At 36.0% G+C, this 25,612-nt stretch overlaps 5 protein-coding genes and 1 pseudogene across 9 annotated transcripts; 3 read left to right on the top strand and 3 right to left on the bottom strand.

Moving 5' to 3' along the window:
* Positions 1-902: 902 nt before the first annotated feature.
* On the top strand, positions 903-5,119 carry LOC132168899 (Pre-rRNA-processing protein TSR2, conserved region). Of its 2 annotated transcripts, none has more exons than XM_059579985.2 (5): positions 903-1,028; positions 1,217-1,430; positions 2,344-2,432; positions 3,492-3,590; positions 4,714-5,119. In XM_059579985.2, the coding sequence occupies exons 2-5, from the start codon at positions 1,241-1,243 to the stop codon at positions 4,957-4,959; spliced, it is 624 nt and encodes a 207-aa protein (XP_059435968.2). In that variant the 5' UTR covers positions 903-1,028; positions 1,217-1,240; the 3' UTR covers positions 4,960-5,119. The 2 variants fall into 2 exon arrangements, with proteins under 2 accessions (XP_059435968.2, XP_059435969.2); XM_059579986.2 differs by having other exon boundaries at positions 907-1,017.
* Positions 5,120-6,082: 963 nt separating this feature from the next.
* RKD5 (RWP-RK domain-containing protein) lies at positions 6,083-9,363 on the top strand. 2 transcript variants are annotated; one of them, XM_059579983.2, is made up of 5 exons: positions 6,083-6,255; positions 6,415-6,664; positions 7,453-7,676; positions 7,972-8,189; positions 8,802-9,363. In XM_059579983.2, the coding sequence occupies exons 1-5, from the start codon at positions 6,192-6,194 to the stop codon at positions 9,003-9,005; spliced, it is 960 nt and encodes a 319-aa protein (XP_059435966.2). In that variant the 5' UTR covers positions 6,083-6,191; the 3' UTR covers positions 9,006-9,363. The 2 variants fall into 2 exon arrangements, with proteins under 2 accessions (XP_059435966.2, XP_059435965.2); XM_059579982.2 differs by having other exon boundaries at positions 7,957-8,189.
* Positions 9,364-9,476: 113 nt separating this feature from the next.
* LOC132168897 (RNA-binding (RRM/RBD/RNP motifs) family protein) lies at positions 9,477-11,698 on the bottom strand. The gene is made up of 2 exons (XM_059579984.2): positions 11,507-11,698; positions 9,477-10,412 (listed from the first exon to the last, which is right to left on the bottom strand). The coding sequence occupies exons 1-2, from the start codon at positions 11,521-11,523 to the stop codon at positions 9,635-9,637; spliced, it is 795 nt and encodes a 264-aa protein (XP_059435967.2). The 5' UTR covers positions 11,524-11,698; the 3' UTR covers positions 9,477-9,634.
* A 2,210-nt stretch (positions 11,699-13,908) lies between these two features.
* On the bottom strand, positions 13,909-14,949 carry LOC132172923 (serine/threonine-protein kinase ZRK1 pseudogene; annotated as a pseudogene).
* A 675-nt stretch (positions 14,950-15,624) lies between these two features.
* On the bottom strand, positions 15,625-20,156 carry LOC132171258 (protein GET1). Of its 3 annotated transcripts, XM_059582529.2 has the most exons (7): positions 19,962-20,156; positions 19,163-19,242; positions 18,127-18,197; positions 17,552-17,622; positions 17,380-17,461; positions 16,407-16,456; positions 15,625-15,889 (listed from the first exon to the last, which is right to left on the bottom strand). In XM_059582529.2, the coding sequence occupies exons 1-7, from the start codon at positions 20,070-20,072 to the stop codon at positions 15,821-15,823; spliced, it is 534 nt and encodes a 177-aa protein (XP_059438512.2). In that variant the 5' UTR covers positions 20,073-20,156; the 3' UTR covers positions 15,625-15,820. The 3 variants fall into 3 exon arrangements, with proteins under 3 accessions (XP_059438512.2, XP_059438514.2, XP_059438513.2); XM_059582531.2 differs by lacking the exon at positions 17,552-17,622 and having other exon boundaries at positions 18,122-18,197; XM_059582530.2 differs by lacking the exon at positions 17,552-17,622.
* Positions 20,157-23,944: 3,788 nt separating this feature from the next.
* On the top strand, positions 23,945-25,612 carry LOC132170547 (high mobility group B protein 3). Its single transcript, XM_088516575.1, has 8 exons — positions 23,945-24,106; positions 24,193-24,248; positions 24,433-24,534; positions 24,676-24,733; positions 24,859-24,903; positions 24,997-25,077; positions 25,181-25,270; positions 25,359-25,612. Exons 2-8 carry the CDS (start codon positions 24,202-24,204, stop codon positions 25,380-25,382), a joined length of 447 nt encoding a protein of 148 aa, XP_088372701.1. The 5' UTR covers positions 23,945-24,106; positions 24,193-24,201; the 3' UTR covers positions 25,383-25,612.

Below are 25,612 nucleotides of genomic sequence, written 5' to 3'. Positions count from 1 at the left end.
ATTAAGTGGCTTTCAATCACGAAATGCAGGTTCAAATTCAAACTCCCTCTCTCCGATTGCTCAGATGCTACTATGCCTACGCCTGCAACAACTAATAAGGGTCCTTTTTCGAAGGTACGGAATGTATTGTCAAATATTCAAATGAATATCGAAAATTCGAGTGGTTGAAGCTGAAGCAGCTACTAGAGACTCTTCCCAGTGCCAAGAACTAGGATGAAACCGAAGGGACTTGCGGGAGAAAACGGAAAGATAGGTAATCCATATGGTGAAACATGAGAACGACGGATTGCTTAAAACCGGATGAAATTGAGTCCACCCACACAACGACCGACGGACTCATGGTACTGAAAACGTCATTAGATGAGAAGGTAGTTGACTGGCAAACCCTGGTAATTATTATCTCTGTGGCACATCTGTCATTTGCACCTCTCTATATATATGTGCTTTAGCCTTGATTACGTAATTGAGTATTGAAAGACGAATTGATTCGTCTTGCTTATGTGCTTGTTCATTGGATTGAAGTGCGTGATAGATGCTTCTAATTGAACTGCCAATTTTTTTTTTTTAATTCTTTATTTTTTGAAAAAATATATATTTTTTAAATAAAAAATTTAATTAGGTAGCCACTTTATCACTGATGATGTGGCCACTTATGTCAAATGACGAATTTTAATTAGTCCATGTGTCAGTGACGCTGGTTAAGTCAACTAGATCAATTTGGTCTTTATCAAAATCACAGATACATTTTGTGATAAAAATTAAACTACTAAAAGAGAAAAATAAAATAAAAAAATAAAACCATTTGGGGTGTTAGGTGTTTAACCCTTAAATTTAAACCACTAAAAAAACTGCAAAAAAAAAAAAGAAAAAAAAGTATTGTAATTTTATAACACTCGCAACAAAACATCCAGATTGAAGTTAGGGTTTTTTTTCACTCTCTCTCGTCCCTTTCTCACTCGCGGCTGTCGACACGCCGGTCTGGTTTCGTCTTGAGTATCGGATCGAGTCTCGAAGGAGGTGTGGTGCAGGTCCTTTTCCCACTGCCCTATTTGGTTTATGTGTGTTCTGTCTGTTTTCTGATGTTGTTTCGAATGATATTTGGCTCATAGCTTCTTCAATCCTAAAATGATATTTGTTTCGAATTATATTTTGTATCGTTGTGAGTTTACACGTAAGGTCCAAAGCTAAATTCGAGATACTGGTTTGCCCTATGCAGTAACGTGATATTTTAGTGAGTCCAATGGATGTTGATCGTCCGAGAGAGCTATCGGCGGAGGCTCTGGGAGTACTGAGAGAAGGCATTCATCTGGTCTTGTCTCGTTGGTGGGCGCTCCAAATGGCCGTCCAGAACGAGTGGGGCGGCCCTCACTCGGGCCAAGTGGCTGACCAGCTCGCCTACGATATCGCCTCCTGGTTTACTCAGTCCAGAGGTACTCTTTAAGTATGCTTTTTTTTTTTAGTACGAGAATTTTGGGTTAAATTAGAATTTTTATGCACTAAATCTCACATTATATGTACCGAAAATGAAAATTTGTGTACTAAATGCCATTGTTTGCTGCATTTGATTGGGTTTTATTGTTGAAATTAGCAAATTAGTGCTTAGAATGGGATATAATTGGAGTTCTATCGACGAAATCACAAACCTTTTGCCTTTTGTGAGTATTTTTTTGGTGGGAATGAAGTTTTGAGTGGTAGAGATCCTGATGTTGTGGTAGATGAGAGAATTGGTATTTCTTTTTGCCTATTATATTCATGTTTAATGGACTTTTATGACCTAAATGGAAGGTTTTTTCTAATAAATCTATGTAGTAGTTTTGTAGGCAATTAGGCTTTTGAGTTTTATGTCTTTGGGAATTCATTGAGGTTTGATTTTTTTTTTTGGGTTTAATGTTGTAATTGTTTTGGGGCCACACTCGCTGGCACAGCCGAACTCTTCCCCAATCTGTGTGAAATGGGTGCTTTGCATGGGTATGAAATGGCCTTGCCTTGAGTTTCTCATGATTTTTTTTTTTTTAAAAAAAAGGTGTTGTGTTTATTTGTTTCAAATATGCTTGTCCTGTTTTGTTTTGTTTATTTTTATCTGTTTAGTTTTTTGTTCAATTGACTTTGCAAAGCAAACTAAGGATTGATAGGGGCTCTTACTATATGAATTTGCTTGTTTTATGATCTAAATGATTTTATATTTAAGTTTTGTGACTCGTTGCACTTTATTCTGGATGTAATTGATGTTTGATTTGTTTAAGATGTGGATGAGGAAACATTGGTCTCTAATCTTCACATTGAATTGTGATTTCAATTCTTTTCCTGATATAACTTTTGTTTTTTCTTGTTTGTTTTCCCCAGAGCCGCTTTATATAGATGATTTAGAACATATGCTTCAACAAGCTCTTGAGTCTCTCAATACCTTGGCTGAGGACGGCAGCGTTGAGGAGGTATGCCTTCTTGCCATTTTTTTTGCCTAGATTTCGTGAGATCATGGTAGTTCTTTGATCGCATCTCTTCCTCCCCTAGCAAAGGGTGGAATCTTTTCTTTAGTATTCACTCCTGGTAGTACCTTACATAAGAACGCCTATCATGTGTAGTGCTTCTTTATGAAACTTAAAAATTACAAATACACCTATATTTCTTCTGACGGTATTATTTATCAGCTTTCTGATGTACCTTTATTTGAGATATTGGAATTTTTTGGCTGAAGGATTGTGACTTTTAAAGATTTTTTATTAGTAGTAGCTTAAGGTTAATGACTTCATAGAGGGTTTTTAATTGATATAATATAAGAAAGAATGGGAGTTAGTAGCCTAGGGACTTTGGATAGTACTTATAAATATTGTTTTTAATGTTTGGCTTAAGTGAGGCCTTATTGTGCCTGGATTTTGTATGTGCTCAGAATTCAAAGAAAAGTGAAAGAAGAAGGATGAAATGAATTTTGATGTAGTCTCACCATCATAGAATTGATGGTATGCTGAACATTTCATTTACCAAAGTTCATAATATTCTTCAGAAGCCTTGCTTTTGTAGACGCAAAATCTTAATAAGAGATGGGAAAATTAAAAATTACTAACTAGAGAGGGAAAATACTTCCTTATAATTAAGAAAGATTCAAAGAAAGCTAAAAAATTCAGTCCTTAAACTATGTTGGTTTTGAAATGTTCTTGAACAGAGACAGCAATCACTGGTTCTGCAGTTTTGCTCAATTAATTTTAGGGAAAATGCTTCTGTTGTTTGTGGAGTGCAAATGCCTAACAAACTAAATTTTTTAGGTTTTAAGTACATGAAAATTATTAATATCAAATTAACGATCTTTAGAAATTTAAACCTGGTTTTGGTAATTTATCATTGACCTTGCTTCTTTAGGCAGTTTTGATCAATTGGTCATGATTTTTGCTGTTTGAATGTCATTTTATTATATGCTTCTGTTATCTGATTAATTTTTCAAATGAGGGTAATCTGTCTTGTTGGTTTTTGTGTTTTTGCATTCTCATACCACACAGGTAGCTGAAAAATTGATGATTATGCATGAAGAATGTTTGGAAGGGAATTTCAAGTCTATTGAAAGCCTAAGGAAAGTTTCGGTTCCTCATGTCGGACAGGTATTCATATATCAAACTCTTGGCCTAAATCATGTCCACTTCCTAAATCAAGTTCCTTAAATTTATATGATGGTCAGATCATATAAATTGGGACAGTAGAGGTAGTATATCATATAACAAGATTTTAAATATATAATTTCTATATTATATATTACAAATTTATGCCAATGACCTTGGGCCAAATGGCACCTCCATATAAAAATAATGGGGGTGGTGGTGACGTCAGGGGTTCAAGTCTTATGGATTGCATTAGTTACTTATAAAAACACAATGGGCTGTCGATAGGAAGGAAATTGCACTTTCTTTTTTTTGCTGCACTATTATGTTAAAAAGCTATTAAGATAGTATGGGGGGTTTGGACCTAGCGGATGATCCTTTTAAGGTTAAGAGAAGTAGTGCCTTCTTTGGTGTAAGATCTGCTAGAGAATTTTCAAATGGCTCTGCCTTACAATATTAGACAACCTATTATGCTGCGTGGTGAGAGTATTATTTCCTGTTTCAATTAGAAGGTTTGGTTAAAAAATGCCAGATTCTACCAAGTATACAATTGGAACCTGATTCATCGTCTTATTATTATTATTTTGGATTTAGTTGTAAGAGTCTGTGCAGTGCTGTTTTCCCTTGAACGATGGCTTATTTTACTTTGTCGAAAGCTGAACAGTAATATTAATAGTGTTTCCAGTGAATCCCCAAGAGAGTTGATAAAAACTTAAGCCCTTAACCCCCGGGGGGGGGGGTGGTTGGCTAGAGTGGTAAGGATTTTGGTCTTGGTAACATTCTCATCAAGTATAATGGCCAAATTTTCTTGAGTGCAAACATATTCTTAGGGCCTTGCCCGCCAGCAAAACCAAAGTCTTACTGGATCTGTGTAAAGGGAGCGCTTTGCATGGGTCTGGGGTTTACCTGACAAGGGTGAGTACATGAAACAACCTTCCTTTGGAAGGGTTACCCTTTTATTTATTTTTTTGAAGTTGATAAAAACTTAAGCTTTTTTATGTAAGAGAATTTATAATTGTTAGGTCTGGCATGTGAGCCATTATGTTGCAAGTGTTGCAGTCAATGGTATGATGTTTTGTCAAATTTGAGATTTATAATTATCTCATTATTTTCGATTCTATACCAGGTTGTGAATGATGATGATGACGACAGCGACAATGATGTTAGCGGAAATGATGCGAACAAGAATGATGATTTGTCGAATATGATGCCGGATGATTCATCAAATATGGTGCTTGATGCGCCAGAGTCGCTGTCAAATTCAAGTTCTATAGCTATGCCAGTCAATGAACCTAGACCCAAGTTGGCAACTGAAGCAGAAGATGGATGGGTCCAAGTTGGACGCAGACGAAATAGGGGTAAAAGAAATTAGGTTGAGACTATGTACCGCAAATCTCTTCTTCCTTGCTACCCCCGCACCCGAAATAGTATGAATGTGTTCTTAGTCGCGTTATAATTATTGTAAAAATTTTGGTTTGCGTTATACTGGCTTCGTTTTACAATATGCTTTATGGGAACGAGCAGCTTGAAATGATTGAAACTCGCCACCAACTTATGAGGTTCTTTTATGTTCCCTCTATTTTAAATTAAATGGACAGAACTTGTTTTTTTCTGTCCTTTTGCTGAAGAAAAAAGAAAAAAGAAAAAATCTGTTCTTTTGATTTACTATCTGGCAGATCACGTGGTCTAGGATGGACTGAAATGAAATATTTTGACAGGCTCTTTAGAGTCCCTCCACTCCCATTTTGACAGCATTTCCATTCATTAATTGGCTCTACCTTTTATTTTTAAAATTTATCGTTCAATAATATGTGAGACTTAACGTGAACTTCACATATTTAATAATAAATTTATTCATGTAAAAGAGACAATCATTTCTCAAAAAACTTATTAAGGAAATCAACTATAACAAATGCCTCGGGTGCATGCTTGATAAGTGGTGCGAAAAGTCAGAATGGATAATAAAAAGTGAGATCAGATTCTGTCGTTTACTGAAACGACCGTTGGAGACTTGGAGTAAAGTTCCGTTGGTTGGTGTGATTAGGTACTGTTTGGTTGGCTAAATTTTCATGAACACCCAACACTTCAAGCAATTTAGTTCTAAAAGGGAAATTAATTAAATTATTTTATTTTAAATTTAATTTATAGCATTATATTACTAACAAGGAATGAGAACAACCCTTGTTATTTATTAGTTGATTGATTTTTTTGAGACAATTTATTTCAAAAGCTTAAATTAATAAGAAATTATTTAATTTAATTATTTTAAGTTATATTCATATACTCACTTTCAGGTGTGGTTTCAAACTCTCAATTAATAGGTGATGATTAAATCGTAAAAATATTTAAATAAAATAGAAGGAAAATACTGAAGATAGGGTTTATATTCAATACTTGTGTTATGATATAATATTAAATTACAACTTCTGGTAAAAGCTTTAGCTAATAAAAATGATTATTTAATTTATATATTCTAAACAAAACCAACCAAAAAAAACATGATGCAAACTTGTTAGAAAACGCGGCTGCTTCATCGGCCTTTTCACTTTTCCGAATGGTTCCTTGAAGCACTTGTTTTTCAATGATCAACTTCTATTCTTCCCCATGGATTCTTCTCAAACCCATGTATTAAGAGCTCTCTTAATCTTTCAAAGCACCATTAATGAAGGTAGCCGAACCCCCTTGCTTTTCCGAAGTGCGCAGTTGTCTGTTAATTCTTCTTTTTCTTGTTCAAAAAAAAAAGAGTTCAATGTCGTATTTTCTTACAGATTTGAAGCTACCATTTTTGAATCATTTTTTTTCTCCTGATTTATGATTCTTTGTTCAGAGTTGATCAGGAGTTTGCATGTGTACCGATCGGAGGATGGGAAGGAAAATGAAGTTGAGAGGGAGTTTTTGTTCTCGCCCAGTGGATCGTACACGGAAATGGAAGCTAACCCAGCTCTCATATCGCTTAAGTTTCGGGTTTCCGAAGTGTTTGAAGGGCTTGTGAAGGGTTTTTGGGTTTGCATTTTTGCATTTCATGCCGATCGCCCACCTCTTTCTTCATGCATTCCTTCTCTACTCTCAATCTCCAGGTACCCTGGCCTCCGAATTCTCTCTCTCTCTCTCTCTCTCTCTCTCTCTCTCTCTCTCTCTCTCTGTTTTTTTTTTTTTTTTTTAAAGATAAATTTTATTATCTGTCTGAATTTGAGGGTTATTGATTGAATTAACTTAATGGGTTACCGTTTGATTTTTATGATATACACTATAGGATGATTAATTTTTGACTTGGGCATGCAAGGACTGGTGTTTGTTAGATAAGATAAGCCGATGATGTTACTGATTGAATAAAAGTCCATAGAAATAGAATGATGCATTTTAATCAAAAACCCCACTCTTTGGTGTCATAATTATTTTGCTATAGCTAGTCTCAGATCATGTGCCATAGATTCTTGCTTTTCCTTAAAACACTTTCCCAATAGGCTTTCCCTTTTGTTGGCCTTTCTTCTAATAGGCTGTTTGGGCAGGAAAATAAGCAAAGTGGTAGCCATATATGGACCCAAATCTATTTCAAGCCATCACTTTTTGCCTTTTTATCTCTTCTGAAGCCATGCCTTCAGATAAATAGCTGTACTGATTACATTGCTGGAAGTCACACTCTCAGTAAAGCAGCAGAGTTGTCTGCCATAAATGTTTCATGATTTCTTTTTCTTTTCTTTTCTTTTTTTAATTTTTCAAAATTTAGAAGTAGTGGAGATGCTTGCATATGAAATTTATGGTCACCCTGTTTCTCCTTGGTGATACTTGATGTTCTGATGCATTCTCTCTCTTTTTGTTACAAATTGTTGAGGCTTGGACCTAACTTTCTTTTTAAATTACTCAGAAATCCCAATCTGAAGTCAGTACCAACATTGGCAGATGATCTTGAAATTATTTTTCAGTTGGGCTGCAGAATGGGCGTCAAAGAGCCATCAAAATTTCCAATGAAGGAGAGTGATGATTCTTACCATCAATCAAGAAAAAGTATGCCCGCGCTTCATCAGGATCTGAACTGTCTTCCCATGTCTGAACTATCTGAAGATCAACAAAAGGAACCCTGTTCACCAGGTTTAATGCATGTGCTCTCTGCCTTGTGTAAAACATCAAAAGAACTAACTTTCTACATGATGTTTATCATTGACTAGCTTCTTTCTGCAATTGTGTTGTTGACTCCATTCAGCTCCTTTGTGAAACGGGTTGTTTTATAGGATTCAGTTTCGATGTCCGAGGTTATGTTGGAAGAAACAACAATTCCTCTCTGGACAATAATGGATAATGTTTCATTTAATTCTTGCATTTTGAGTTTAGAAATTGACTGAATTCTTCAAATTTGATACCTTATAGATAGGATGGAAGATTGCAGGTATTGCAGAGAGTAAGAAAAAGAGGGCGGCCAGTGAAGATGTTGCAAGAATTGCTCTACCCGATCTGGCCAAGTATTTCGATCTTCCAATCGTTGAAGCTTCGAGAAATTTGAAAGTCGGACTTACAGTTCTCAAGAAAAAATGTAGAGAATTTGGTATTGCTCGTTGGCCACATAGGAAGATCAAATCCCTCGACAGTCTCATTCAAGATCTACAGGTCTTTTCTCTTTTCCCTTCTTAATATTTTAACTTTTGCTGCACTAAGTCATCCTAAACAATTTTCCTCACCCCTTTAAAAGGTGGAAGGATGCGCATGGTGAGTAATGATATGCATTACCATCCCCTAATTCCCTCAAAGCCTATGTGGCGTGACCCTCGTAGCATTTTGTGCATTGAGATTGGTTTTATGGTAGGAGGTACCATGCCATTTGGGGATGGGGAAAGTAATGAATAGAATTAATCTGTGCATGGCATACGGGCCGACTTTTTCTCACAACATTATATTAAGCTTTTCTAGATTCCAGGTTTGCAACTTAGAAATTAATTGAATTTGATGTTATAGTCCTAGGAGCATTTAGTATTTTAACTATCCACTTTTATTATTCAATTTAAAATAATTTTTTTAATCTATTTTCAGTATTCCCAAAGAGGAGAGGAAATAAGATATATGTTTTTAATTCTTACATGGTTGAATTGTTCAATAGTACACCTGCATATGTTAATCAGCATGCATGCGCTCGAGTGTGCGAGCACTTCCACAAACACATCTGAAAATGATCCTTCCTTAAATATTATACATGCACAGCTGTTAATCGAGCCTCATTTACAGGAAGAGGCAAAACGCCAACAGCAGGAGAATGAGGCTGCAGCCATGGCAGTGGCAAAAAGGCAACGGATGCTGGAGAGAGAAAAAGAAACTATAGAGAGAAAACCCTTCATAGAGTTGAGAAGTGAGACCAAGAGATTCAGGCAAGATGTTTTCAAAAGGAGGCACAGAGCTAGAGCTCTTAGAAATCATGGTGCATCAGCCTAAAGCAATAAAGGTAGAGACTAACAAAGTACATATCAGAAGAGTAGGAGCAAGAACAAACCATATTTAATTTGTATAAAAGTTGGCTTTCTATTGGCACAGTTTTGCTTCCTATTGTGGTCTTTCCCTATCTTTTGTGGTTTGCCACCATATGTGCGTTTACATGAGATTTTCAGCTCACTTTTTCTCTCTTTTTTCCCCCTTTTCTTGCCCCTATTGCATGTTTTATATGCGTTGGACTTTCATTTGGGTTGAACCTGTTCCACTGGTCAAGCATGAACTCAGTATCAACCCAAGTGCCCAACCCAGACAAAGAAGCAAATCTGTTAACGGCAGCAGTAACCCATAAGCATAATATCGATCCTGAGTACCTTCGCATTAACTAAAATTCAGAAGTCAAGATATAACAGAAAAGTCAATCAATGTTCTACGCACAAAACCTAGAAAGTCATAACACCAAAATGCACATAGAGATTGAAGGGAACATGCACATCTCATTGTTCTACGCACAAAACCTAGAAAGTTAATAACACCAAAATGCACCTACAGATTGAAAGGAACATGCACATCTCATTGGAACACCAAAAATAAATCACAATATCAGCATTAAATTCCCTGGCCTGAGTGCCTGATCACTGCCTAGATCTCGACTCAGCCCGTCTTGCTTCATCTGGTGTTGAAGGGAACAACTCCACGTATCTAGATCCAATTGTCATCTTATCCTTGCACATCGCTTTCTTAGCCTCCTCTGAAGAAGCAAACTCTACATATGCTTCTCCAGTAGCTTTCCCATCCGGGCGACACGCAATGTGTACCCTTTCTTCTATGAGCTTGAAATCCCGGAAAAAATCAACAATTTCATCTTTCTTTGCAGAGAATGGGAGACCACGCATCTTCAATATTTCAGTGTATTCCAGCTGCTCCTTATCACTGAACCTCTTTGATCGAGATGGAGGAGGGCTTCCATGGTAGTCATTATCGTAAATTCCTTCATAGTTTACCTCTGCAGCAACAGCATTGTAATAATCCTGCCTCTTGCATCTGAAAACTTCCACGTACCTCCGACCCATGTTCTGTCGATCTCTCTGTATAGCAAACTCAACCTGCATGGATCCGGCAAAGACAACAAAGGCTTCTCCTGAGAACCGCCCACTCTTGTTAACCAGCAAAACATCCACGATGTCCAGTCCAGCAAAGAATTTGAAAATGTCAATGTCGGTGCAGTTGAAGGGAAGCCCCCTGAGCCGAACCACTGGAAAGGGAGGGGGCTGAAAGCCACCACCAAAGCCATAAGGTTGAAAGCCACTTGTGCTGCTGCTCACTGCGAAGTAGGGATTGGATTCCATCATTCTTTGTCTCTTTGAGCCGACCTCGTACCCGTCCGAAACCCCCCCGCTTCCCAACATTGCCCTTCAATTATAAATACCCACAAAAGAAAAGAAAAAAAATCCCCCACTAAACCTGTTAATAAAACCAAACCCAACCCACGATTCCCTGACACCTAACTCTTTATCACTACATTTTTAATCCTCAAACAAAATTATGCTAGCTCTCTTTAAAACAACCAACATATAAAGTTATAAACCCCACACACTCATCAAAACATAAGTTTGCAAAAGCAATGAAAAATCAAGCCTCTACAAAACAATACTTAGCAGTGACACATCATCATTAAAGCATGACATACGCAAATTGAACACGTCGACAATAATTATACATTACAAAGAGCTAAAAAGTAATGAATTAATCAGGTGAGTAAAAGAAATAAAAGAAGTTCACTTCCTAAGCTAATCAACTCCCACAGTTTGCTAATAGCACATCCTAACTTCAATAGTAAGTATTACCAGCAAAATGGAAAATTAAGAAAGGAACACATAACATACACCAACAATTATAAGAGAATAAGATATTCTGTTCAAAAACTAGGCGCTAAACCAGTCGCTAACTCCTCCCTAGATGAGATGCTACATGGAGAAAGATTAAGTTCACATTTGCCAAAAAAGACTGAATTACATTTTTTTTTTTTTTTTGATAATTAAAAAGTCAGTGTGCAAAATTATTAATAAATTATTTTGAGACCTAAGACTTCTAAATTGCAATAATGCATGAAACACCGCCGGACGATAAACATATCCCACTGTCAAAAAGGGTTATAATTTTACGCTGATTTTTCTAATTTGCATAACTTTTCAGGAAATCAAACCAAAAATCATGATTTTTAATTGACCAAACACCAAGCGGTTAAAATCCAGACAAAATTTTCTGTTCTTTTTATTTCTATTGAGAAAATGAACCTAAAACCAAAGGTTTCTATTACCTCAAATTCAGTTTCTAATTCATAAAACGAAATCATCAAAAGCCCTAAATCCCATCCATCATCATTATCAAACAACGAATTTACGGCTTTGACATAGCAAACGACAACACGAAGAAAAACAATCGCGAGAAACAGACAGAAAATTATACAAACGAAGCATCGAAGAGATCAGATTTTATCAACTTACCCTCTCGATCCGTACATGGCTACGACGCTTTATTGGGCCTTCCGGAAGCGTTCGATTCTCTGAAGAAGAAAAAAGAAGACCTGAATGTTGAAGAAAGCAAAACCCTAACAGAACGTCGTCGTATAGGGAATGGAAGAAAAACCCCAACTCTCAATCAATAGGTCAGTGCCAGTCCGTCCCTTCTGTGATATTTATTTCGTTCTCGTTTTGTTCCAAATTGAGCTTGCTTATAATTACTGAAATATCCTTGGAGTCAATCAGGACAACCCATTATAGAAGCATATGCTATTTTCGCAAATGTTTTTATTTTACAAAAATATGAATTTAAATCCATTATTTGCGATTTCAGATATTTGCTTAATTTAATTTTTTTAAGATAAATGTATTTTTTGTCAATGTGTTTCGAGGTTTTGACAAAATAGTTTTCTAAATTTTAAAAGCGGGTTCCTACAATCCTACTTTTAGAAAAGTTAAAAAAAATTTATTAATGTGCCAGGTTAGCATCAATTATAACGTAATATAAATCATTTACAAACAAAATATTAAAATTATAAAATATATATAAAAAAGAAAAAGTAATGAATACGGGTGAAATTTAAAATCACCTAAGTGCAACTGCTAACCGCTAACTGTCTAACCGCTTTGAAAGCAGTTAATAAAAACCGCTAACCGGTTATGCAGTTGCGGTTAGTAGGTTTTGAAAATCCGCTATCCGCTTTCTTAAAATATATATATTTTTATTATATATATAAATAATATGTAATGTATAACAACATTGTATTGTAGTGGTAAGTGTTCCTTCAGGCCACATAGGTGGTTGGGGTTCGATCCCCTGCAATGTTGATTAAATTTCATTTTTAATATTTTTACTTACGTAAAAAATATATTATATAATATAAATCTTAAGGTGAAACAACATCGTTTTCTGTTTCCTCTCCCATTTCTGTGTTTGTTAGGCAATTACCACAAAGAACCAGAACAAGGAGATTAAAATTCAAACATAGAAGAAGAGGACTGCCCCACATACTGGAGAGGAAACAACCGCTTTTTGGACTGCCCCACACCAGGAGATCCCGCATGACGGAAGCCTCTCGAACTAATTCTTAAACACACCCACTTATCAATCTCACCCTCATCGCCGAAAATCCACCATAAATCCCGACGAAAATTATCAGAAACTCCCAGATTCGGAGATTCCTACTTGTTCACATCAAGATTATATAAGGAAAACACTAAAAACTATCTCTCTCTCTCTGAATCCGTCTGTGTGCTTTCTCTTTCTCACCTGTTTTTTGGTGTGCTTTTTGAGTTTTTGTGCTTGACCTCATCTCCCTCTATCTCACTATTCTTGTATATTCACATCACACTCTTAACCTCATCTCTCTCCATCTGTGTGACGATTTTGCTGCTATTTTGGCCGTCATATGATAACTATTGAAGCGTGAAGCCTATGTTTTGGCCTTGGGTAAGCTTCTGCACCGGAGGAAGTTAGGATACTTTGTTAAAAACATGCGTGTCCCACATCGAGAAAAGCTACGAAGACTCCTCTTCCAAATATCTATAAATTGAAGGGCCCTTATTACGTGGGTAAGGCGTGGGCCAACTAACGAGAGTTACAAATATGCCCTTGATTCTCAGTTAATTGACTTAGCTAAGCTGGCTCAATTGTTAAGCTGCCTTATTAAGTTCAATTTTTTTTTTTTATAAAAAAGGCCTGTTAACTGGTAACTGGTTTAATTAACTGTTAATAAGGTGGTTTAATTGCTTAGTAGTTACTGGAGGGGGTTAGTAAATTTTATTAATTGTTTCGGCTACAGTGATTTTAGTAAAATCACTAACTACTAATTATAATTGTTTTTTCACTCTTAGCAATGAGGAAGAAGAATGGTGAACGACAAAGTCATTAACCGCTAATTATAATTGTTTTTTTGTTCCTAGCAATGAGGAAGAAGAATGGTGAACGACAAAGTCACTAACCGCTAATCATAATTGTTTTTTCGCTCCTAGCAATGAGGAAGAAGAATGGTGAAGGATTGTCGTTTGATAGGGAGAGCCATAAATTGATCCATATTAGATGATTGATGATTACATAAGAAGTTGGATAGACCAATTTAGAATATAATCAATGAAGAAGAATGATGAAGGATTGTTTCCGATTTATGATTTGCAAGGGAGAGCAATAAATGCATCCATATTATTGTTATTATTATTATTTGAAGTGAAATTGATCCATATTAGATCATTGATGTTTACATGGAAAAATTACATAAACAATAAAAATAAAGGATAGACAATCTAAACAGAAAACCCATCAACTAACATTGCATATTTGAAATGACTTCTTATATCAGTTACTTAAAATATATATAATGGATATGAAAAATAGCATTCATTATTCATAATCAAGGCATGAACCTTTCGATCCGCCTGAGTTGTTTTGTAACATCGACCATTGTTGGCCTCATCTCTGGATTTTCATCCATACATCTCAAGAAAAGCACCCGTACTGCTTGCAATTGCTGCTCCACACTAGCTCCTCCTTCCTCTGCTAGGATTGCAGGATCCACCATCTCACTTATAGTGCACTTTCTTATGTAATTAACCAAGCCATCTTCATGAGTAGTTGGTTGGGGAACATAACTACGTTGTCCTGTTGAAAGCACTAACAGAAGCATACCGAAGCTGTAGACATCAGTCTTCTCTGTTGCCTTGCTTGTAGCTAAATAGTTGGGGCATAAGAAGCCGTTGCTCCCAACTACCTTATCTTCTATGTGAGTTTCACCTTCAGGAATTTGTATGGAAAGTGAAAAATCAGCCAGTTTGGGAACGTTATGTTGGTCTAAGAATATATTCCCCGGTTTAATATCCCTGTGAATGATGGGTCTAGAGAAGGCAGTATGGATATATGCAATTGCATGAGCAATCTCCCTTGCAATCTTTAACCTGATTTCCCATGCCATGGGAGGATTTTCCCGTGGATATCCGTGAATATCACATTGATAAAGTCGATTGGAAAGGAATCCATTCTCAGAAAATTCAAAAACTAAAGTAGGAAGTTGAGTCTCAAGGCAGCATCCCACCAGCCGAAGAACATTTTTGTGAGAGCTCATCTTTGCAGCCATGGCTATATCAGTGAAGGAGTTTTGAAATGTCGAGTCTTCTTCATACTTCTTAATGGAAACAATTCGGCCGTTGAGAGAGCCCCTGTACCATGTGTACCATCGGTTGACTTGTAGAACATAGCGCTGATCGTAGTTATTCGTTGCACGCCTGAGCTCTTCATATGAGAAGCTACGGATAGGAATAGGCTTGCCGTCGCAAGCGGCAACCAACTTCTCCAGTAGCACACCTCCATTCTTTACAAACGCCTTCTTTCTCTCTCCTTTGGACCCACCCAACTTGCGAATCCCAAAAAGTTTTATAGCCATTCCGTTAGTAAATAATCAATCTCAGCTGGAATTAGACGATGACATAAACTTTAATACCCTTTCCCAGCCGGCCGCGAGAGCAGAGGAAATTTCGTCGAAAAAAAGAGGAACCATCATTGCAATTTCCGTGGGTCAACAACCTTTGGTTGGGCGGAAAGTCTCTATTGTTTATACATTTCAAAAACAATTGCGTATGAAATAGCGCCACAAGTAATAAAATTATCTATCGACTATTTTATATATTATTTTAATATCCACTTGTAACTCGTGCTTTGTTTAATCCCGGAACATTCCAACTTTGAAAATGTTACTAACACAAGTATCCCTACCATGTTAGCAAAGTAAGATACTTATAGAATTAAAATATGGTTCTCGTCTCCTAAACAAAGATTTTTGAATTAAGATTTCTTATTTGAGCATTCATTTAAAATAAATGGTCCAAATCGCCACAACACATAAGAAAGAGGGAAACAAAATGAGTAACTTACAAGCACAAGGGTCACCTGCAAGCCACTAGGTCGGCAAATCACTCTCTTTGGCCACTGAGATTGTTCAACCACTCTTTAGTAGCCGGGTTGAGAGTGGCCGAACCCAATTCAATGAAGGATGCAGCATTCGGTTTGCCCATAGCAATGATGTGATCTCATACTTGTTTCATGTATATTTAGACTATTTATCTGGGGCTGTGTCTATGGCCTTTTACTAGAGGCTAATTTATTATTTACTACACTCTCTGGATTTACATGCAGGCCAAATAACTAAAAAACAAAATAATGTACATCGTTACAGGAAATGGTTATGAAATTGTTTTCCTTCCTCGAAATTCAGAAAACAAATATTATATCTTTTCTGAGTGAGAAGATAGTAATCACCATAATCCTTTTTTCTACTTGGAGAGTCGACAAACAAATTTGCTTACTCTGGTGGATATTATTAACCAAGGTATTATCCCAACCTGCAGTTACATTAGGAGACCAATCAGAAACAATATTAGGAAGCCAATATGCACTAGAATACAAGCTCTCTCTCTCTCTCTCTCTCTCTCTCTCCCCTTTTGTCCCATCAAAGAATAAGACCCTAAACCTTTTAGGACTAGGTCCAAAGAAGATGGTTCTAAGAGCATTACGAGATTACGTAGCTCCATAAAGTACATGATTTCAAGCCCTAGGAGAGATGTTCATCCCAGTACATCGATCAATGGTTACCACACAATAACACCCACTTCATAGCTTTTACTGTTATCAGGTTGCACCAAGTGTGTTATTTCTTGATAAATAAATTTCCACGTAATTTTTCTACAAGACTTAAATCAATTTAAGATACACTACAGCCGGTATAGGAAGTGAGGCTCAGCCCACCCATTTCTCAATAGATGACTAGTATAACAAATTTCCCATTCTCCACATAGGGCTTCTCTTATAGAGGATATAAGCAAATAATAAGAGGAGAAAAAAAGTTAAAAGGCTATTTACCATAACATTGTTGTTTAAGGTACCTCCAGCCCTCCAAGATAACACCCTCCCTGCAAAGAAAAATAAAAAGCAGGCACATCAATAGAAAATACAACAGGAATATTCTGGATAGTTTGAATCATGCCTACCGGTGGAAGGACATTTGGAAAGTACAGCATAGTTTTATTAGCTAAATTTTTTTTAAACAGAATGGTGTGGGTGAAAATGAAAATCTACATAAAATTTTGCAGCCCATGTTGATAATAGGTATTGTCTTGTGGGGGTTAACGGGGGGGTGGGGGGGTGGGGTGGGGGAGGGAATACCCACTTAATACCTGGTTCTGCACCTACCACCTGTTGTTTGTCTACTTAGTCCATTCTTATATTAGGATCTATTTGTTTCGGAGTAAAATGCTTTCTAACGTAAAAAGTTTTCAGCTGAAAACATTTTCTGGAAAATTACAATTTTTTTTTTTATATTCAACAATCTCCTTGAAAATGTTTTCCTGAAAAAAATAAAAATAATAAAAAATAAAAATAAAAAAATTCTGCTGTTTGGTTTGCATTGAAAATGTTATCCATGAAAATATTTGCCGTTGGTAGGAGTGGCTCCAACAAAGGGTTGGTGCCCTGCCAGAGGGGGGCTGATGCCTGGTGTGTGTCATAGTGTGGGTGTTCACTAGACGGGAAGATTTGAAGAGAGAGTTGTGTGACAGAAAATGTTTTACGCCTTAAAAAAATATAAACCATTTTACAGAAAAGAAAGGGTGTTTTACGGTATACTGAATTTTTTAACAGTTGACCATGTTTTCCAAGCGAAACCAAACACCGGGAAATGTTGAAAATGTTTTACCAAAAACGTTTTAAGTCGAAACAAAAGGAGTCTTGGTTTAGAAAAGCATGTAATAAGCTGATCAATAACTACAAGTATACAGAGCAAAACTGCAGGGGCATAAGCAAACATAGTAAAATGATTAAGGGCAAGAAGCATTACCAAAGGGTTGCACAAGTTGATGAGATATGGTGGCCACGGGAACCCTCCAAAACCAGCAAATGAGCACAAAATAAGTCAAAACCTACAAGACACGAACAAATCAATAAACTCTTTGGAACTCAACCAAGGGAACAAGATAACTTGACAAAACCTCAAAATACTCTAAAATCACCTTAGAAAGAAACAGAACTTTCAGGTACAAATCATATGACATTTTCATTTCCTTGCTCTCTGATTCTTGATCTGGAAATCAATGAAGTGTCAGAAGCATCCATTTATATGGAGGAAAATAAACTAAAACTAGAACAATAAAACAAATTAATAGAACCGCATAATTTCAAACCTGGAAGACATGGATGGCAGAAAAGAAAGCAGCAGGAATTAATAATTTCAATAGAAATAGGAAATAAACAGATAAAGCCCAAAAACATCCACAAAGAAGATCTCCTAAGGTTTATATATATATATATATATATATTTTAAGGTTTGCATAATGGCAGTGTGAAAGCTACATTAGACATAAATGAATTATTTGAATAACAGTTGACACAATAAATCTAAAGGAAGCTAGTAGGCTGAAAACTCAAGACAATGAACCGCATAACCACTAAGCAGCAAATAATTGCCATAATAGCACAATTGATCATTCAACAAATTAAAATCAATACAACTTTGTAAAGTGTACATGCTGACAAGTCCTAAAATGAGTAAATATATGTGAATGAGTTGAGCTGCAAATTGCCTCACAATTTGCAAGTTCCTTCTCCTTGGCAGCTGCTAACCTCCTAAGTTTTGTAGCTTGTGCGAATGTTGATGGCCTGCAATCAACAAAGAAGCAAATCATATGGTCATGTTGGTATTTAAGATAGACTCTTTGAAAGGTAAATTGATATTTACGACCAAAATATTCCATTAAGTTACACCATAGATGTTGCAAGCATGCTTGTGGGACTGCTTATGTTTAGGAAAAAGCGCAGGTGATTAATTTATTTAAAATTGTTTCATCAAAGACAATTTTGAAATAACCAGAGAGAAAGAGAGGGGGATAGAATGTCCTATTCAGGTAAGAATATTATAGTAGTCAGTCTAAATTCTTTCAATGAGATCAATCGTATTAATCAACATAATTAGATTGCTCAATTCATCCTAAATAGATACCCAACAAGCATAATTTCTTTTTAAAAGCAGATTTAATTCTAGACATAATCTACTACTACTTTAGGGTCCTCATTGGGCAGCACGGTTTAAGTGCATTACAAGTTTTTGGAATAATTACAAAAATCGCATGACACATCGATATCCACTAATGGTTAAACATCACAAAATTTTGTTTTAGGCTTAATCCGAGTTTTGATATTAGTGCCCCTACTAAGGGTGCAAAAATAGACGAACAAACTCCACCCACAAGAGAAAGGCAATGCAAGGATGATTAGAAGTGTTACATCCCAATGGCAACAATGTCAATCATGACAAAGGTACAAGCAGCAGGTCCCAAATATGACACAAATTTTAGATTTAATTTGAGCCAGCATTTACTATCCATGAGACATTTCACAGTACAGCTGTCAATTAACACAAATTAAACCCAAATTTAAACAGCACATGCTTAAGGTTTTTCAGGCAAACATACAACTAAACCCAAAGCAAATCATATCAAATTGGAAGATACTAACATTGCAAAAACATGAGTGTAAATGCCCATGAATAAGACAAACTTCCATATGATGGATTTGGATGGAGAGGTGAGGGAAGACACTTCACATAAACCTCTAGAATCACTCACTGTGACAAGGAGCTCGCTTCTTTCAGTAGTTGATTTATCTCTCCACGCAACTGGATTACTACTGTACTCTTGGATCCTTTCTGAAAAAGAAACCACATGACCTAATAAGAGTTTATTTAAGAATGGGCAACTTAAGTAGAAATCAACTTCATGTGCCTCACTGCCGATATTATACTAAGAATAATAAATTTCAATTACTCAAAGAAATTTACAACCTTAAAAATATATATCCCTGATATCCAATACAGGAGTAATCTCTTGTTCCTGTACAACAGATAATTATGGCATGGGGAACGAGCAGACCAAAATCTTTCCCTGAGAAGACCAACATACAATTATTGCAGTTAACAACCATTATATATATATACGTCTTTCTATTTATCCATCAATCGATCTATCTATGAATCCATCAACCGTAATTTTTTAATGCTCGATCTTTCAAAAAATTACAAAATAACCTAAGATTCATAGTCTGAGTTTCATTTAAGCTTTTCTGTTAACATTATATTTTGGTTTAAGGCGAATTTCGAAAAATAAGGATATAAAATCAACCAATTTTAGAACAACATTCAATCCTATACAATTCAAAATGTGCCACAGATTCATACAAACTATAAAGTATCACAATCGATCAACTACTATACTTATCAAAAAAACTACACTGATTCCTAAGCAATAATGCGACACCACCTCCACTCGCAATCGTATTCCAACTCACAGAAATCACACGACAATATTTGACTCTTCAATTTATTAGCGCACAGGAATCGAATGAAGCTCGGAATTTATCGGAACGTACCTTTTTTAAGTGTTCGAGCCACCTGGAGAGCAGGTGGAAGCTGATGACGATCATGAAGATTAGAGGAGCTGCGAGCGAGCCTCGGTGTTTTAGGGTTTCTTCTCCTCCCATCTCTGTCTCTGTCTCTGTCTCTCTGTCTCTCTCTCGCGCGCGCGCGCTCGATCCTTCGTTGCTCTCGGCGTCTCAAAGGAGCGTGGGCCGAGCCGTAACTGAGCTCTCATGGAGCGGGTTAGCAACGGTTAAGGAGTCCAAGGCTTGGCTAGAAGCCCGGTCCGTCTACAATGCAGATTTTTGGGGCCGAGGTGTGAGACAAACGTGATCAACTCAAATCTACAAAAAAGAAAATAATAATAAATGTTAGAAGTACAAAATCTTTTACCAAGAAAGGTTTATCAAATTGTTGTATAGCTTATTCGCAAGTCCTGTTGTTTATCTCATTAAAGGAATTGGCTTAAGACCAAACCTTAAAATCATAAAAGAATTTATTATCTTTGATCTGTTAAAAGATGGTTGCTTGTCAAATAGAGGCGTATGTCATTTCACTTGTTTTCATTAATTGATCAAGTAGGAATAATAATAATAATAATCCGAAGAGTTAAATCGAAACTACTATTCATTTTATTCCACTTAGGGCAAGTAACTTGACTCCTCAAGAAGTACAATGCTTTATGAATCAAGTTTTTATTTTTTCTTAAAAAAAAAAGTTTACTCATATTGCACTGTCTTTCAATGTGAAATTTGTTCTTGCATCTGTAGGTGATTGATGAAGGCTTTTGCAACTGAATCTTTATTTGGAGGGTGACACACACAGTGGGCAAGTTTGCATTGGCATGGGTTAGGGCATCCTAGCTCTGGTGTGCATGGAATTACTACAACATTCCTTGCATCTGCTATAAATTGAAAATCTGCAACCACCACATTTGGGGATTAAGAAACAGACAATTTCAATTATACTTCAACAACTAATCTATTTCTTCTCACATATTTTATGATGTGAAATATATGGATCCAATTAATGGTGAACAATAAAACAATTGAAATGAGAATTTCTTACTAGAGGCAATGACCAAGAGCGTAACCAAGAAAGCCAGTTTGAGTGAAGACTTCTCCATATCTTTCGGCTTGTTGAGTTCAAGTATAACTTATGATGGATATAGTGTTATAATTCTGCACTTTGAGTAGCTTTATCTACTACCTTACAGTTATATAGGCGAAACCATGTGATCTAAAAAGGTTAGAAAATTTGACATACCAAATTTGGATTTTGATATTAATACCCCCATATCCAAAAGTTATTGCCAATAAGAGGATATTTAAATCGTTTGATGGAATTTTAATTTCAGGAAAATATCCTTCTAACCTAGTCTTAATTATTTTGTTGTATTATTACAGCCTCAATTACTAACCTTTTATGGTCTTATTTACGGACTGGGGTCCATTTGGATTGGAGGGGATCCAATCATTGTAAATGCAGGAGCATAATTGGCCCCAAAAAAAAAAAAATTAGGGACAATTATGCCCTATAATAACAAGGAATGAACCAGAGAGGATCCAAACGCCTTATTTACACATTCTGTCCCATTTAGAAAAGGCTATTATTGTGCTATCAACCCTTCCAAAATAATGAATTTTTCTTAATAGGTAAAAGTTGATTTGGTAAAAGTCATGGGGTCCTTTTTGTTTCATTCTTTTATCTCAAATATTGTCTAATCACAATATTTTTATTCCAAATTGTAGAAATAGTTAAAAATAATAATAATAATAATTCCAACATAATAATTTTTACAAGCTTTGTCGAATCACATTCCAAGGTTCCTATAGATATTTAGTGGACCCACCACCAATTTTATCAGAATAAAAGTATAAAATATTTTCTAAAAAATATAAAGGTCACATTTCCTTAATAATTGCCCAGGTGAACTTTGGTCTTTGGAGTGGACCTCGTGGCTCACAAGAACAAGACACAAAACATATTATATATATATATATATATATGTACATTGCACGATCTTGTCAATAAAGTGATTGATGGGGACCAAGCAGAACAATACGTACATTACTGCATGCATAATGGGCCAACCGAGCCAGTTGTATTATACTCTATCCCTTATCCATTTCTTTCTTGTGATGCATCATTTTTTTGGGTCTACTTGTCCCCACATAGCCCCTTGCTTATTTCGCTAATAATTTTTATAGGCTGATGACCTATAAGTTAAGTTGGTCGAGGAAATTGGGGGATAGCGATAGTCTAATCTACCCGACCACTTAAAGCCCATAAGGCCTGTTGTCTCGAAGTTCCTTGGGTCTCGATGGCAATTGGAATTATTCATTGTCAAAGAGCCCATAAGGCCCGTCTACTGAATAGCTCACTGGCTTATCAAAGAGATTATGGACAATAGTTATAGTCTTATAGACCAAAGAATAGCAAGACCATAATATATACTTTGTACCATGATAGGATGCATCACAATCAATTTTCATCTCCACACTTGTAAAAGTAAATACATATGTGATATAATAATTTTACATGTAAAAGCAAAATGTAAAACAAAACAAACCAAGATGAAAAACTTGTCAACATAATATTTTATAGGGGTGAAAGTATTTTCTAGGGGGTGAAACTCAGCTAAAGCAACCACTCAACATTTATTATCTATAAATAGGATGGGTTAGCCGGAAGCAAATGCACAACTTGGTGCAAGCCCATGTGCAATATAGCTGGCTTTTTAGCTATGTTAGTTTATTAAAGTTTAAAATTTATATAAACAAGTTTTTTGGCCCATATGCAAGCTAGATGGCTTTTTAGTACTCATGAGTTTACGCTTGCCCAATGAACTTTCCTTGATGAGTTTAGCTAAGCCTAATTTTTTTTTTTTTTTTTTTTTTTGAAAAAAAAAACGGTTAACCGCTAACCGGGCGATTAACTGCCTAGCAGTTAGCAGAGGTGATTAATAAATTTTAATAACCACCTAAGCGATTGCAGTTAGTGGTTTTAGCCATTAACCACTAACTAGAACCACCTTTTCACCCCTAATATTTTTCACGAGCTTTCACTTAGGTCTACTTTTATAGTTTGTGGTCAATTTTAATTGAAATTGAATTCGTTAAAATTGAGATGTATCTAGTAAACAAGACACAAAGGATTCTATTATAATTTCATCGAGTTCAATTCTAAATAAAACTAACTAGACTCAAACCTAATCCTTTTGGCACAACCATATCTCCATGCTCCACTAGGATTGTAAAAGAATGAATATCTCATTCAAAATCTAGATAATTGAAGGTTCCATAGTTATCACATTTTGTAAGAGGAGTAATGCTATTCTTGGTGGCGGCCCACTAGATATTTATGATAATTATTTTTTGGGAAGTATTTAGATTTGTTTTTATTTTGTTTTTTTAAAAAGAATTTTGTTGGTTGTTTTGAAAAGTATGTTAGTTGTGGGGGGTACATTTAAAAATTTATTTGGATAACTAACATTTAAGAAGAATTTATAGAACCCAAAACCAATTTAAAATTTTTGCCAAGTTGTTCCATGTCATTATCTTCAAACCTTGCGTGGGCAAAATGAAATCCCAGAAACAGTCCAATTATAAATATCAAGCCAGCAATTTGACATAATTAACCTTCAAGGCAATAATATCAGCAAGCAGAAACGTCAATCAGTCTAGGTGAGGTGAAGCGTATTTTACTGTGGTCCTTGATGAGTCCCAACTACCACCCCTTGGGAGAGTCGTAGAATAAAAGGGCTAAATTTGTCTTTCCAGGCACAAAGAAGCCCACGTGACTAGTCCGTGAGTTGAGCCAGCGATCTTTTAGAAGAAACACACAAGAAAGCACAAACAAGCAAAACAAAGAAAGCAAAGGGAAAGCCAATAGAATGAGAGCACAGGTATAGACACGGATAGATGAGGTGGCAAAAGATTTTTGAAATCCCGCCTAAACCCGGACTTCAATTCGTTCGTGATTCAATTTTAATTTTCGTTGGGTTTTTTTTTTGGCACGCCTCTCTGAAGCCCCTTCTTATCCCTCTTTCTCTCACACACACACATACCCACCACACCAGCAAAGCAAAAGCGTACATCTCTCTCTATTATTCTCTTTGCCTCCTTTGTTATCTTCTTGGAAAACCCTAACCCTACAGGTAAATATCGCCGACCCTGACCGAGTCCCACCGGTTTTCGCTGGTTTTCGACCGATTCTCACAGTTTTTTCGTCGTTTTCGTGCAGAAAATCGCCATGAAAGGTGCTAAAGCTAAGGCTGACACCAGAAAAACCGACAGCAGGTTAGTTTTTGTGGGTTTTTTTTTTTTTTTTTTTTTTTTTTTTTTTTTTCATTTTCGAACCTGTGTTTGCGATTATTTGTTTAGACGATGACTATTCAGATCTAAGATCTCTTGTAGTTTAGCTATTTTTGTTTCGAATGTAATAGTTTTGCATATTTTCTGAGCGCCTTGGATTTGTTGATAGGCTGAGGAGTAAAAGTGCTGCAACGGGAAAGAAACCATCGAAGAAAGCCGCAAAGGATCCAAACAAGCCGAAGAGGCCTGCGAGTGCCTTCTTCGTTTTCATGTATGAATTCTGAATCTCGTTCAAGTACTTACAGATCCGTAGTTTTCTCATTTTTCTATTAGTTGACTTTAGTTTCCATTTTTTTATTAATATCGAAAAAATGTTTCGATTTTTAATGTGTTTCTCAATGAATAAATAAAGGGAGGAGTTTAGGAAGCAATACGCAAAAGAGCATCCCAATAACAAGGCCGTGTCCGCGGTAACTAATTTCTCCGACTCAGATCTACTCGTTTTTATTTATATTGTTCTCGATTCTTTTTTTTTTTTGTTCTTTAATTATTTAAATTAATACACATTTTTATCTTTGGAAATGAATAAAATTAGGTCGGTAAAGCTGGAGGTGAAAAATGGAAATCAATGACTGAAGCTGTGAGTATTTTATTTTTCAAAATTAATGGATTTTTTTAAAAAAAATTGAGCATTAAAATCAATCGCATATTGGTTTCTCTACCAAATTTTCAGGACAAAGCTCCTTTTGTAGCCAAAGCAGAGAAGAGGAAGACCGAGTACAACAAGAACATGCAGGCTTACAATAAGAAATTGGTAAATAAATTTTTCTTGATTAGATTACTGCTTTTTTATTTTTTTAATTATTATATTGAAGATTTTGTTTCTAATAACTGTTTGAATTTTTTTGATATATAAGGCTGAGGGAGGAAATGGTGCGGATGAGGAGTCTGATAAGTCCAAGTCTGAAGTGAACGATGAGGAGGATGAAGAGGATGAGAGCGGAGAGGTTGTTTGTGATAGTCTTTTTCACCATTCAATTCTTTCGCTCTATGCGTTTTTGTTGTTGACAGTTTGTTTGTTTGTGGTTTTTGTAGGAGGAAGATGACGATGACGAGTAGATGAAAGCGCGGGGGGATGAGCAATTGGTGTATTGGTTGCTTAGGACTACTTGCAATTTCAGATTCACTCTTTTGTCTAATATCATAAAATAGCTACTTTTTTATTTCCTTTAATGGTAGAATTAGGTTAGAGAAAGAAGGGATTAGTTTCAGGATCTTCCTGTGTCCCATGTGGTTCTGTACCTAATCTTTTCATCCTTCAATGATTTAGCTTGCCTTCATGCTTTAAA

Source organism: Corylus avellana, chromosome 1, assembly GCF_965113065.1.
Source record: "Corylus avellana chromosome 1, dhCorAvel1.hap1.2, whole genome shotgun sequence".
NCBI classification, from domain to species: domain Eukaryota; kingdom Viridiplantae; phylum Streptophyta; class Magnoliopsida; order Fagales; family Betulaceae; genus Corylus; species Corylus avellana.
The sequence above is the reverse complement of the archived record's forward strand: the minus strand, read 5'-3'. Positions and strand labels throughout refer to the sequence as shown.

Coding starts and splice junctions, on each gene's coding strand:
- RKD5 (XM_059579982.2), top strand. CDS start 6,192: ATGGATTCTTCTCAAACCCATGTATTAAGAGCTCTCTTAATCTTTCAA. Junction 6,665..7,452: donor TCTCTACTCTCAATCTCCAG/GTACCCTGGCCT, acceptor TAAATTACTCAG/AAATCCCAATCTGAAGTCAG. Junction 8,190..8,801: donor GTCTCATTCAAGATCTACAG/GTCTTTTCTCTT, acceptor CCTCATTTACAG/GAAGAGGCAAAACGCCAACA.
- LOC132170547 (XM_088516575.1), top strand. CDS start 24,202: ATGAAAGGTGCTAAAGCTAAGGCTGACACCAGAAAAACCGACAGCAG. Junction 24,535..24,675: donor AGTGCCTTCTTCGTTTTCAT/GTATGAATTCTG, acceptor GAATAAATAAAG/GGAGGAGTTTAGGAAGCAAT. Junction 25,078..25,180: donor AGGCTTACAATAAGAAATTG/GTAAATAAATTT, acceptor TTGATATATAAG/GCTGAGGGAGGAAATGGTGC.
- LOC132168899 (XM_059579985.2), top strand. CDS start 1,241: ATGGATGTTGATCGTCCGAGAGAGCTATCGGCGGAGGCTCTGGGAGTA. Junction 1,431..2,343: donor CTGGTTTACTCAGTCCAGAG/GTACTCTTTAAG, acceptor TGTTTTCCCCAG/AGCCGCTTTATATAGATGAT. Junction 2,433..3,491: donor AGGACGGCAGCGTTGAGGAG/GTATGCCTTCTT, acceptor CATACCACACAG/GTAGCTGAAAAATTGATGAT.
- LOC132171258 (XM_059582529.2), bottom strand. CDS start 20,072: ATGGGAGGAGAAGAAACCCTAAAACACCGAGGCTCGCTCGCAGCTCCT. Junction 18,198..19,162: donor GAAGCGAGCTCCTTGTCACA/GTGAGTGATTCT, acceptor TGTTGATTGCAG/GCCATCAACATTCGCACAAG. Junction 17,623..18,126: donor GGAGAAGGAACTTGCAAATT/GTGAGGCAATTT, acceptor ATTGATTTCCAG/ATCAAGAATCAGAGAGCAAG.